A 14610-nucleotide genomic window follows, 5' to 3' on the forward strand; every position below is an offset into this window, starting at 1 on the left:
GTAACAGTTTAGACCAAAACCAGCTTAAACTGCTTGTAAATCCATACTCTAAGTATCTACCAGCTTATTACACATCTACACTTCTACACGAGTTGTACTCGGGAAAGGCCTAAAAGTAACAGAGCAATTGCGGAGCTGTGCAAGGAAATTAATCTGAAGCATCTGCTGAAGGGCTCTGCAAAATGCTTTTATGTTTGATATTTGCAGAGGGGAAAGACAAACCCTCAGGAGCACAGATGTTCCTCCCAACAGCTTAGCAACTGGGGAAGAATTCATTACAGCTATTTCAAATCACTGAAATCCTGGCCGATATTAAAAAGAGTGTCAAGTCTACCTTATCAGCTGTGCGTTGTCATGGGGTTTACGAGGTAGTAGTTTTAGCTTTCTCCAGTCCAGAAACTCATGGAGGCTGGTGAAAGGGTCTTGAGAAATAGAGCACTTATCCATGTCGTTCCATACTTCCACTCCAACCAGGGCTACACGAATATTTAGTGGCCTATAGAACTAATGAGAAAAGAAAAACAGACTCATGTCTCTAAAATCCATTTGAGACCACATTGGTTTAAAATATTTCAACAGAAGCACAATGTGCATATGAACCTTTCTTGCAGAGGCTTAAATGGTCTCTTCTCCAGGGCAGAAGGGAACACCTGACAGGACTGACTCACAAAATATTTCCACGACTTACAGAAAACAGTTCTGACCTGACTAAACACCCGTAAGGCATTCAAAGCCATCCAGAGATATGCTACTTCTCTATGTCCCACCCAAGTCTGGTATCTTCCTTCAAGATGGAACGTTGCCGCAACTACCTTTACACGTCCTTCACTTCCAAACAAATGCGTTGCTACGGCAGATGACTCTCTCCACAGCTGCCCTCCATCACCAGCACCAATGCAGTGCAAGAGGTAGAAGCAGCTGTGATGTACTATGATTGTGGTTCAAGATAATAGCTCAAAATTAGCGAGAGTCATCGAGTCTTGGTCCCAGCAGACAAAAATAAGCGATTTTAGCACTGTGGGCCACATACACTATTATCCCACCAGTAAATGCCACAGTCGCTACAAGAGGGGAGCCACAGCAGCATTAACAACAGAGCAGAGGTAACAATTCCAATGTGAGACTAATGTGAAGAAAAATCCAAGAATCAATCAAGTCCAGGTTTGGCTTACAGGCTAAGAAAACCACATCTTTGTCTTGTTTATATGCATTACAGTCATTTGGATAACATTGGCATTTGCTGAGCATAAATCTAGCATGAAGCACAAATATATTATAACATGGAAAATTAATTTTGAGCAGGTAACATATAAACACCTGTCCTCCAGTAATGTCAGCAAGACAATTATGGAAGAGGTGGAGGTGTCTTCAGCAGCTTGTTTTTAATCAAGCATGCTTCCCCTTGAGTTATTGCCCTTGAAGTATCACTTGATAAGTTCTCAGCTAAATTAAGACTCCCTCAGTTATAATTTCACTACTGGACTCCTAATTTTTTTCTGGCCATACAGCACAACAAAAAATACCTTTAATTTGTTCAAAAAGTGCTGTAGAGGACTCTTAGCATTTACTGATTAGCATCAAGAAATTACTTCAAATAGAAAAAAATCCAGTGTATGTCTCTTTCTTATTGCTCTCATTCAGCCATCAACTTCTGCTTCCTTAAGAACTACGTATTTTTAATTCTGCCATCTTCCTTGGGTTATATATTTCATTGACTGTGTCTTCACAGGCCCTTTCTTGGCTTTACAATCAGACCATCCCTTGCTGCTGCAATGGACTTTGTTCTCCAAATTCCTCCACAGAATAATTCTCTTGCTAGGGGCTGTTATCTGCACCCTCTTCCCAAGTTCATAAAATCCTAGGGCTAAATTGTACATCTCCTTAGGAATAGTGCTTCCAGAGATATCTGCGTCCCATATATAGCGGAGCAGAGCTCGCAGCTTAGTATGCTGAAGGGCATATGAAAGGTTTAAGTTTACTTTTTTGGTTTTACTGGCTGGAGAAAAGCGTTGCTCTGAAATACTGGAGTATTAGGAAAGCAGCAGGGTTAGCTCCTTGAAAAGGTGGGTGGATAAGGAGATGTGTCAAAGGTTGCGAAAGCTGCTGATCTGAGCCTGGCAGCTTTCTTAAGTTACTAGTAGAAGGAACATAGATTTCATAGCAACATCCTTCAGAAAGCATCGTAAGTTTGGAAAAAAGTGAAATAATGTTCATGTTCTTACCTTATCGACATAGTTTGCAATTTCTATCAGTCTCTGCTTAATTTTTTCCACATCCTTGCCTTGTCTCTGAAACTTAGAACAAAAGGATCAATGTACTAACAGCACGAATATCACAGAGCGTCCCCCCAACAGCCACCTGACTCTGCCAGCATTGCTGGTGATGTCTGGGAATTACACTGTGCAACCAAAGGCCATCAGCAGACTCCTGCTAGCTCCATGAGAGCATGATTTGCCTCGGAATAAGCACAGGCTGCGGGGTAGGACTTTGGTTCCCACAAAAGGATTTTAAAATCGCTAAGTCTTACATAAGGATCTTTCATGGGCTGATGTTTTGTGAAAAAGAAAAGGCTCTTCTGTTAGCTGTTTCAGCTCTTGCAGCAGAGGGACTGTAATTCCCTAACTAGCAGTGTTCAAGGAGACAGAAAAAAAAAATGTAAGTAGCAAAATAATTCAAACCAAGATTTAGATCTTTGGCTGACATTCAACTCACTGGAACATTTCCACAGCCAGTCCTGGTTACTTGCTTTGGAACTCTTTTTGCAAACCGTCAGGAAGGCAGTCGGGCCTCATGCAGTGTGATGCTGAAGTACTGCTTCAAAAGCAAGTGCAGGATCCTACTGTGTCTTCCAAACAGTGACAGTCCCACCAAGGGCAGAATTAATGGCAATGAAGACTTAACTAGCTCAAGGAGATCCCGGGCAGTGAATTCATATTTCTGTCTTCAACTACTGCCAGATATCCCAGTTACTTGAGAGTCAAATTTCCTTGTGAAGCATTGCAAGAAATTTTACAATTATCAGTGTTGTCCTATCTTAATAGTGCCTTCCGTTGCTTAGCACTAATTAGGGAAGAAGCTTTACTTTTGAAAACCACCACATCACTCTGTGAAGCACATCACCTGCAATACCATGGCAGCTGAACTGAGCTACTCAATTCTTGTCCATGCTTCCCATAACAATTTAGTTTTAAGTTTCTTACCTCACGATTATCTGCCACAATAACAAGCTCCACATACTTGGTTGTCTTCAGAGTCTCCCTCTTGTACTGCCAAAAAAGATGAAAATAGTATTTTGTTTCTGCAATAAGTGACCCTTGGAATCAGCCCTGCCTCGGTCCAACAGACTACTTGCGAGAGGAGATACACAGCATCTCATACTTCCAAAGATTTCACTACATACAAATTTTTATTGTATTCCTTCTCCTCATGGACATTTTCCTTTATCTGCTACAACAGAAAGAGCCTCAACCTTTCAGCTTTCTGCAGTTGAAATGTTTGAGTTATCTTTCCTCGCAGGAGAATATCATCTCTAGCAGAAAGACCTTTGCTATTTCCAAGGCACGTTTAAAGAAATGATGAGATGACTTTTAGCAAACATTTCACACAATAGACAAACTGGCTACTAAGAAAAATGAGAGATAAAGGGATACTGAGTGAAGCAGAGAAGAGATCAAGTGCTCAACTGCTAAATTATGTAGGAAGAAAAGCCCAGGAACAAAAAACGGCAGACAAAAATGAAATGAACTGTCAGTGCCTGCAGAAGTAAACTAATACTCTAAAACCAGAAGGCATACATTTAATTTTGTATATTCATATAAAACAGCTGGTCACACGACTTGCAGTTCTAAATGCAGGTCTAAAGGAATCATAATGCTTAACTGCAAAAAAAGATCACTGAAGAAAATAAAATTATTTTGTAATAGTACTAATCACAGCACAGCTCCTCTGCTACCTTAAATTTAAGTGACCTACTAATGCCTGTAAAAGTTCTGTGGTTTACAGCAGCTGAGCATCCATTCTGTCGTTCCTCCCTTGTTTCTGGAATAAGATAGTTAAGGGAAAGAGGTCTCAGCAGTATATCTGATCTTCATGCCAGAACTTAAGAAGCTTAAGCAGATGTATGACCTGCTAATGACCGTGATGTCTTGAACTAACCCAGTGCTCTATAACCTAAAACATGACTAAAGCTTTCCAAAGAAAACTGTTCCAAGGCAAACTGTGTGATCCCCTAAGCTAAGCCAGTGCTGGACATCACCTTCCAGCCAACTTTCACGAGGTTTTCTTCACATTACCAAAGCGTTCCTCTGTTATCTGCAGAGTAATGATTTTGTATGTTTTGCAAGCAGCCCTGTGTTTAGAGGAAAGTGTAACCTTTAGTAACTCTGACTTTTCAAACTCATATTTAATAGTGTTACTCAGCCTTCGAACTACAATAATTGGAAAATAGTTGAGTTCCACTTGGACAGTATTTATGAACTGAGAAAGCAGTAAAAGCTATCATTAATGAACTAAACATCAGTGACACAAACACTTCACAGGACTACACTTATTAGGGGGCCTGGAAAATGAGCTTGGGTAGATGTTCTTACAATTTCTCGTGGAACTGGGGTTCCCTGTCACCTTTTTGTGCTCTACTGGAGGCAACTGCCACCACCACGGGGTCATAGTGTGTGCACAGCCTTGGTGCACATGCCCATGTCTCGCCGGTCACACAGATCACCGGCAGGGCCTGGTAGTATGCTGGCTGGGAGCCAGGACACCAAGGAGGCAGCACGTCCCCTCCTGCTGCTCCTGGAACAGCAGCAGATGCAATACAAAGGACTCGCCATGTCTCAGTAGACTTCAGCAGAACCTGGGGTGCTCTGGCAGAGCTCCATTTACCTCCCTGCGAATACATCAGACACGAGTGAGATGCCACGTAAGGCAAATTACCAAGTGGGTGTTGTCTGTGGCAGGATTGATCTCTCAGACAGTAAAAGTCTACCATAAATCTGAAGGTTTTTATTATGCAGTCCTGATCGGGCTCCCTACCTCCAAGGTGCCTCTAGTCGTCTTCTAAATGAAGAGTAAAAGATAAGACATGAAAACGCAGGTACAAAGATATAAGAGCTCTGTTACATCAGTCAGTTTAAACCATTTACTTTTTACCGAGAGTAGAACTGTTTGGACTTGAGAGAGCTAGCCTGAGAGAAACTGGCTAGCAGGGTACAAACGTGTAAGCCTCTGGTGACTGACTTGCATAACGAATCCATTCCTGAGACTTGCCCAAAGGCTATGTGTATTCCTTGGATACAATATTTATTTATAAAAATATACCTAATTACGACTTCTTTCAGCTTGCTTTCTGCAGTCAGCTGCATCAACTGCACAGTCCATTGCCTGAGTTAATCCTTCAGAATTAAAGTGAAGAGTCAGTAACACAGCCATGATTGATACACAAGATGGAAGACACTATGCTTTGTTCCACTGACCGTTGTCTTTCTCCCCTGTTTCTAGCACATCTGATCTATCACAAAACTGCTGTCCATGCCACTCTAGCCCTTCCCCAGCTCGATTCACACTGCAGTGTTGCAGCTTCTCTCTTTCTCCATGATCCACTTGCCCTGAACAGCTCACCTGCCTGACTTTTGGACCACCAGCACCACCAAAATGGCTTTTTTTTTTGTGTGGCTACAGAGAAAAAGCCATACTGTAGGGGCTGTCTCACACATCAGGCTTGCTTTCTGTAGGATCCTATCTCACTGGAGCTCAACTGGAAAACACACTCCCTGCTGGAACTTGCGAGTCCACTGCGTTATGAAATGACCTGGTATTTAGAGACCCAGCTCCAATGGGGCAAACCGTGTTTGCACACATCTGCTACCTTCCCTGATCTGTCCTATTAAATCTAGTGTTTGGATCTGAGAAGCTGAGTCTACCATTTGTTCCATCATTTTTCTGTAACCCAAAAGTAGTCTAACTTTGTAATATATTGATCTCACATTTCAGCCCTGCTCAATAAGAATGTAGTGTAGACAGTTGAGTGAAGAGTCAGGGGAGTAAAAAAAACCAAAACCAAACAAAAAGCTTCCCCAAACCTGTCAATAAATGAAAACGTTTCATCATGCCCTGAACCTGAGACTAGATTTCTGCTTACTCCTGTCACCCAGTGTAATTTGCAGCAGCCTTACGTCTCCATATTTTGCAGGTCATCTTTATTCAGTATGCCCTGACAGCCTACTTAGCCGATGACAACACTGAAATGTGAAAACTCGCTCCACACATTACACTTGACAACTTTTAAAATTCATACCTTAGAAGCGTATCCAACACACTCATTATATATATTGTACCTATCCATATGATGTGACCGTTGACAGGTTTTATAATTATGTCCACATAACCACAGCAAAAATATTTTTCAGATATTTAAGGGGAATTCTGGCACATAGTTGAAGCCATCAACAAAATGTGAGAACCGTAAGGGTAATAGTAAAATTGCTTTGACTGTATCACCTAGTTGTATGCACACATTTTATTTCAGTTTCCCGGGGTTACATTGATTACTTCAGGGAAATTCAGTCAAAAGTCCAAAGATTCTGGGGAAACCTTAATAAAGTTGTGAAAAGGACTTTTCCAATGCTTTCAACCTGCACACATTTTTAGAGATACACTTAGCCCATAAAATGATATATGCAAAGGCTAATGCATTAGATGTAATAGTTGATATTCCTAAAATGTAAAATAATTCCACGACATAAATAATATCTAGGGGATGCCCTTTAGGTTGCTTTCCTTACAATTAACCTGATGCAACAGCACATGCAAGTATAAATCCCAATATGTGACATTTAATAAGTGCTGAGGGCAGATTTGTATTAAATTCTGAACACCTAAACCAGTCTTTTCTACAATCCTCCTACAATATTCAGATGAACTTATTACAGTATTTCCTCTTCCTGATTTTTAGCTCATTTAATTTTCTATAGTTTCCATTACCTAGATGCATTTCACATTAAATAAAATTCTTCCTGTGTAAAACCAACTACAATAATACATCTTTAAAATAATATGGTGAGAACTTGTTTTGTCTGCGTAAGATACTTTCCTACTAGAATGTAAAGGTTCAAAGCCTAATATTAGCAAAGCACCAGAACTCTCATGTTCTCTTCCACACTGGGTGGGCAAGAACTTTACCAGACTTTGCTCAGTGTTCTTATAGGGTCTTAAATTTTGGCTATGACCATACATGAACCAAAATATATTACCATAATATGAAACCATCAGTTTTTTTGTGCCGTTTCCTTACCAAAAATAAATTAGAAAAGCAAGTAATGCATGCAGGATCGAGAAAAAGTAATAAAGCCTTAGCAAATCATGTAAGTATATGCTTAATTTTAAGCATGCACTTAAGCACATTTCATCAACAGAAGTTGACTGTATGGTTTAATGTTTTGCTCAGGAGGGACCCTTTGTAATAAAGAGTTATGGTAGGCAGTAATATGAAAATATTACCAGAGATGTACTCAGCAAACCAGAAACAGAGAAGTGCGTCATCCACCTACCCTGCCAGCTTGAGAATGGTGTGATGTGTCACTGTCGTTAGCTCTCACGGCAGAGATGTCCAGCTGGTGGCCACAAGATCCTGGGGCTATTTTCAAATTCCCTGCTCGGTAGATCTTGTGTTCACTTGTAGCACCTTCTAATGGCTCCAGAATGTAGCTTTTGTTTTCAAATACAATAATTCCCCTGTTACAGAAGAGAACACGGTAAGATTCATGGTTTCCAAGAGCTAACGTATGCTTGTCTACAACAAAGTTACAACAGGTTTTGATAATGACGGAGTATGAAAAAGCAAAACGCTGATTTACAATGTCATGGTTGAGTGGAGCAGGAAACATCAAAGCTGTATATTTGTCATTGCGGCACACTATACTTTAAAAGAAGCAATGGCTCAAAGAAAATTTTCCTCTTCTGAAGTGCCATACTGTAGAGCAAAATTATATTTGTGTTTTATGTGTTTTCCATTCTCCCAGTGATGCATTGCCGTCGCTGAGCAGAGTCATGATGCTTCTGAGGACCCATGGCAAGCAATAATGAACAAAAGCGTGCTGAAATGCTTTTGTAAGAAAAGGTGCAGAGTGAAAGCATTCATTATGATCTGCGGTGTGCATTACACCTTTTAAACCAAATGCTGATGCAAGCATCATTTCTGCAGGATGAAAGAGGCATTGCGGTATCAAACTGGATTATTAAAAATTGCACAGTGAGAAGGCAGAACGAAGCTCAGATATATTAACAGGTGGATTCCCATTTAACTCCTTTTTCTACCCAAAATGATAATTTTTACAGCAATGCCACCTGCTCTCTGAGGATCTCAAAGATTTTTCCAGCCATGAGAGCACTCTTGCTGCACTATAAGCTACAGTATGCAAAGAGGAAAGAGTGGCTTAGGAAGAGATACCCCACCTTGCTCCACGAAACCTGTGGAAGAACCTAGGACACATGGCCAATTCTGGGCTTTATGTGATGACTCCTAACCAAAACCTGCTCTACCTAAACACTCCAGACAGCTCACCCAACAAAAGCCATGCTTGTGTTCTTGTGCTGGATCCTGCCCAACTCTTCTGAGCTACTACAGTAAAACAAAGTAGACAAAAGGTTGAATATCTCTCCAGTTCCTTCTGCTGAGGAAACTGCAGGCATAAGGCTGCTCTTTCAGCTCAGCAGAGGAAATACAGACAGTGTGGTATGGGTCTCCATGGTCTGTGCATGCTGGGATAGGGTTTCTGTTACTACATGGCATAAAGTAATATAATCTCCAGCAATACCACTGGCATTAGTAATTATAATTGCAACTGTAGGATCGTAGAGTAAGAAGACTGCTCTGTTGTACCTCAGGCCTGGCACAGCATAAGAAGGCGTAAAGTAGGTTTACAGACAGGGCTCAGGTAGAAATTACTGTCAGAGAAAGGAATTTAATACTCTGTGACTAATTTACAAGTGTCTAACGTGCATCCTGAGCACATACTGGCAGCCACACAGGAGATATCCGTAGATAATTCCTTCATCAAGGTGGACATCAGATTTAGTTGAGGACCAGAGAAAGGCACTTTTAAAATTCCTTTTCTCTTTTGTAAACTAAGGATAAGCATTTGCTTATGGGGTGCTGTAAGCATTCATCAATTAGACACTACACTGAATAGTGCACTGCATTACTAATTTCTCCCCTGTCTTTAAATTATGAAGGCGTTAATCCCCAAGCACTGGCAAAGGTTCAGCGGCAATAATTACCTGGAATTCCATGAAACTTTTAATTGGCCAAGACATTCTTCCTCAATTCCTCCTCTAAACTGCTCTATATGCTATTAAACAGCAATCATTTTCAGCCCAAAGCTGGCTGTATTTTATTAGTGTGTCTTTCTGATGTATAGGAAGTGTCTGCTCTTTTTATTTCTGTCTGTACTGCAACAAAGGCAAGATGCTACAACCATTGTGAGAGTGATACGTGTCTCTATACAATTCTCCTGCATAAAGCTGAAAAAAGGAAAAAAAGAAAATAGAGGAAGGACCCAGAAGCAGGTTAATGACACCATAAAGACCGGTTTAAAAATAAAAAGTTAAATGATTAGAAAAAATGCTGCCCTAGCTATGCTGTACTTAGCAAGATACAATGAAGAAACTCAAAGCCTTTGGCCTCCTAACCAGTTAACTGAAATTTTCTTTCCAAGCTGACTGCACAGTTTTGGTACAAAACATCATTAGCATCAGTTCAGCCGAGCCAACAGATGAACATTTTACTGTTAACTACAACAGCTAGAAGTCCAAGAGAAAGGGAAAAAAAAAAAAAAAAAAAAAGACAAACCCCATGTTATTAAAGGCTGTGCGACAGCATTTGCAGGATCCTGCTTTACTGATCCGAACCAAGAATCAGGGGCTGATAATCCATCTGTAGCTTCGTTAGTACCTTTGGCAAATGAGGTAAGATCTATTATTTACCCATCGCACAGGCGTGCTGTGTCTGATGGATCACAGCTGGAAGAGCAGGACTGATTTATCCCTGCAACCCTTGCAGCTACAGGCAGGATACACGATGGCATGCAGGACATATGGGGGACCTCCGAGCAGGTCACCCCGTGATTTGAGTCACCTTACACCCTTCAGTTCTAAATTATTTTCAGATCTGCCTCATTCCTTGAAGAATTTAGGAAACTAGGACAACGTATTCCCTTTACTCCGATAATCAGCAACTCTGTAATCAGCAAAATCACAGAAGGATTGTTGTCTTTCCCTTGTGCAATTAATCATTTAATTTTGGAGGCAGTTGGAACAGCAACGGAGGCAGAAGTCCATTAGTCACTGTTTGAAATGGGCCAGCCTGACCATCTCCCTTTACTAGACAACTCAAAGCCAACAGAAAACCATTAAGGGTTTTATTTTTAATGCTAAACTGTATCCTGCTTAGAATATTAACTTAAAAAAACCCCAGACCTGGACTTAAATAATTTTCTTTAATTTATGCTAGAAAGGGAGAGACTTAGTAGTATCCATTTAGTGGGTAAAGCACTCTTTTTTTTGTTTGTTTGTTCCCTTAAGATCCAGCATTTTGTTCTCAAGAGTTCATAGCCAAAACAGACCACGTCAATGCCAGGTTTCCAACGTACCCTTTGTATACCCAGCTACTGTCTAAAATAACTAAATATCCATTTCTTCACACCTCATTTTCTTTAGGTGCAGAGGACATGGACAAATGATCAGATACCAGAGTGATTAATTTTGTTTTCTAGAGCATGCAAGAGCCCAAGCTGCCTACTGAGGCTCCGGTCCTTGAGCCTCCCATCTCAAGTGACAGCATGAGCCTTAAAGAACAGTTCTATTTTTGCATATGAGGCAATGCCATGGTAAAAAAAAAAAAATTAAAATAAAATAATTATCTGCATATTCAGCATAAAGGAAAAAATATTTTTCATTTAATGCACACTTATCCTTTGAGTGCTGCCTACAGGATATCAGCCCTTGGCTTGTGACCATCTGTAATAAGATAATGAATATCAAGTATGAATTTTCTTGGCCAGATCTCTGTTTCTGACTAATTTTCTTTTCCTACAATTGCATTTTCCCCCCATTGATCACTGCCAAGCACAGCACCTAGTCAAAAGCTATGGTTTCTTTTTTTTTTTTTCTGATGTGGCAGGATTAGATGAACAATGCCTACCAGTCATTCAGTACTAAGAATTTGATGCAAATAAAATAAATCCATAACTACTTTTTCCTTCCACTTTTGTCAGGTGTTTCACAAAAGCCACTGTTATTCCTAGACCCCTTCTGTGTCTTCCCCATGAACATGGTTCTCCCACACTCCTGAGTCAGCCTATGTTCCCCAAAGAACAAGATGGTGCAGCTTTTCAATTTTTCAGGAGATGTTGTTAAATTATATAATATTTTCCAACGTGGCAATTAGTATATTAAACTAGAGATCCCCAACCAAAAACTATACAAGGAACCTTAAAGGGATTTCAGCAACTCTGTGAGTACTTGAGAAGTGGCCATTCTTTAAGATCAACTTTTACTGAAATCTGTGGGATTTCTACCATTACCTCTACGAGGCAAAAGACTACCAGAATTCCAAAAGTTATAAATATTTGGGAAAAATGCAATATCAAGTATACATTTTTTTGGTTCCCAGCTTTCTAATTCATGGCATCTGTGTCTTCCCCAGTCCCAAACCATACTGATGCAGGGAAGTCAGAAAGATCTTGCAAATGAGCCAGGCCTGAAAGACATGAGACAATTCAAACCCTATTTAAAACTATCAGGCTGTCCTTTTCATCACTGGTAGTAGAGACAGAGGGGAAAAAAAAAATAAATCTATACCATACAGTATGTCCAGACATCAGTTCACAGGCTCCAAGCCAACTGGAAGCAGTTTCAGTGTGGTCTTGAGCTTGAGCTAATATTTTACTCTACCTCTCAACAGGGTTTGAATCCTGTTCATGTCTGGTGGTCAGCACCAGATAAACCACATCCACATTGCTGCTAATCAGCTCTAAATACGAACGGCTCGTTGGTAATTGCCCACTGTACATCCGTACGTGCCATGTGGATGCATGGGGAATGTGTGTATGAGATGGCCTGTGGTGGGACAACGCTTCAATCTCATAGAAGAAGAAATTAAAACATAACTTAAATAATTAAGTTGTTCTTAATTGCTGTCTAACTTGCCAGGAACCTCTCAATTAGGGAAATGGAATTTGATGGAATAATTCCACTATTTAAATTGTCGATAAAGTCAAATGAAAAAAAAAAAAAAAAAAAAAAACAAAAAAACAAAACAAACTTAATGCAAGACCAGTCGTATTTCATAAATCAACAGGCTTTAGGAAATCTCAAAATATAAATGGGATTTTTCTTTTCCAACTTGTCAGCAGAAGCAAAGGCCCTGCCAACATAAACTATCAATGCATACTTGTCTGAGAAATTGTGATGCTGAAGTAAAACTTGGCTAGGATAGCATTATATGAAACTGTTATATATTATTCTGCTGTACTACACAGGGAAAGTTAAGTAAATCAATATATTTGATATCCATGAATGCAATTAAACATTTGGTTTTAATGAAGCCCAAAGTTATACTCATTTCTAAACAATAATAATAAAAAGCTCTATTACCACTGGAAGAGGAATGTAGATGTTTTCAGTTTGTAGGAAATTAATTAGACCATAGAGGGCTGTCATGTTTACACACCACACATTCACATTAAGTCCGTCTCTGCCCACAGACACAGCCAAAGACTCTGCAGTACTCATGTGCCACCTAAAAACCTACAGAGCCTTCATTTCATAATTAAAGCTACAGCTTCGAAAGTAAAAAAAAAAAAAAAAAATCTGATCACAGTGATTTCAGCGAGAGTTTTGGGAGAACAGATAACAGAACTGGAGCCTTGTGGCCCTGGAGTGTTGTTCTCATGATGCTCACGATGGAGGTACGGTAGAAACACCGCAATGTTTCTCAGCGTGCATGGCATCAGAAGGTGATCTGTAAAGGGGTAGGGCATTTTTATTTATTTTTCTTATACATTCCACATTCTCAGGACTTTGTATAACAAATTCCCAGGCAAATGAGCAGGCAACGAAACAAAAGAGGAAGAAAAATGAAGCAGTGACTGAAAACTTCAATTTTAGACTGTTTTAATAAGTACAGATGAATACTATTGGGATAAATGAACAAGGTGATCTATTGACTGTTTTTCTAATGGGACGGGTGATATTTAGGAATTTGCTAAATGGTTTGGTTATTCTTTAACTTTAAAGGGCTGGGAAAAGCAGAGAATGGGAGCTGAACTCCAGAGACAGAAGTACTCCTGTCTCCACCACCGCCCCTGGGCAGCCTTGGACATGCAATTCACCTCTTTCTGCATCACCTTTTAAACGGGACAAATTTTAGTAACCACATACAATAATTATCCATAGATCAAGAGCATCACACAAGACCCAAGTAATACCGTTACCCTACTATACTGCACATCAGGATTCCATTAAACTAAACAAGTCTGACCCAAATCAACAAGGGGCAACATCTCAAAGGAAGGTTAAAGCAGAAGCATTATTGGTTTTACATATTGCAGTGGTGGCAGAGGTGTTCTCACACAGACACATCATTACTCAAATACGTTTTATTCCAGCCAATGCCTTTTATTAACCTGAAAATAAATTCTATAGCACAGTGTCTAAAATGCAGTCATACCCAGAGACTACTGTAGCATGCACTTAATCCTTTCTCAGTGCAAGACAGATTTGTCCAGAGTGAATACATATTGGTCTGCAACTTGGATGCCTGGAATTTAAACAGGGAGTTACTTGAATTGAAAGTGATAATGCAATTTCATGTCCAGCATTTGGGTTGCAAGAAGCAGTAATTGTGTTATCAGAGAAAGTGTCACATGTGAGCTCAGCTGGGAGGGTGACAAGACAGACTGAGGAAAGCAGAGAAAAATGAAGAAGGAAGGAGACCTTGGCATCAGTGCCGATTTAGAGAGCACATTTTACAGCATTGTGCAGCCTAACAATAAAAGAAGGCTTGCTTCAAGCTTGAACTCCACGTTAAGGCTCACAGGATGCTTTTTCAAGTCACAAAATGTATGAAAATATATTTTTTTTGTTTTAGATTTTTTTGTTTGTTTCTTTGTTTTGGGGTTTTATTTTTTAAATTAAGTGCTGTCAGACACAGATCTGATGGAGACAGGCTCAAACAGCCAGGTACGGGTCGTGTCTCATGCTTGTCCTGGTTGTAGCAGCAATGTATGTGTGTGTGTGTGTGTGTGTGTGTGTGTTACTGTGCACCTGGGGACAGTGTGCACAGTTAACAAAGAATGGACATAACCTTCATCTCAGATCACAGAGGTGATCGTGATCCAGGAGCTGTTTCCCACTTGAATAGTCAGAGTACAGAAGCTATGAAACCCCAGAAGCTGAGTGCTTTCTAACGTTAAACTCAAAAACCTCCAGTAGTTTCACGGTCAGATAACTTACAAACCATGCGAGATGTTTATATGAACTGAAAGCTCTTCAGAAAGTATGGAGAAAAAGCACACTTTTTTTTTTTTTTTTTTTTTTTTGGATGAAATCTCCCCC

At 40.0% G+C, this 14610-nt stretch overlaps 1 protein-coding gene across 1 annotated transcript in view; it reads right to left on the bottom strand.

Moving 5' to 3' along the window:
• The window catches only part of ADAM12 (ADAM metallopeptidase domain 12), a 171759-nt gene that overhangs the window by 57132 nt on the left and 100017 nt on the right, over positions 1-14610 (bottom strand). The window contains exons 6-9 of the mRNA XM_026851654.1: positions 7545-7728; positions 3201-3266; positions 2223-2294; positions 335-504 (exon numbers count right to left, since the gene is read on the bottom strand). Of these exons, the coding sequence (XP_026707455.1) occupies positions 335-504; positions 2223-2294; positions 3201-3266; positions 7545-7728 (492 nt within the window). The remainder of the gene's footprint in view (positions 1-334; positions 505-2222; positions 2295-3200; positions 3267-7544; positions 7729-14610) is intronic.

This window comes from Athene cunicularia (assembly GCF_003259725.1).
Source record: "Athene cunicularia isolate RWA chromosome 6 unlocalized genomic scaffold, athCun1 chr6_part1, whole genome shotgun sequence".
NCBI classification, from domain to species: domain Eukaryota; kingdom Metazoa; phylum Chordata; class Aves; order Strigiformes; family Strigidae; genus Athene; species Athene cunicularia.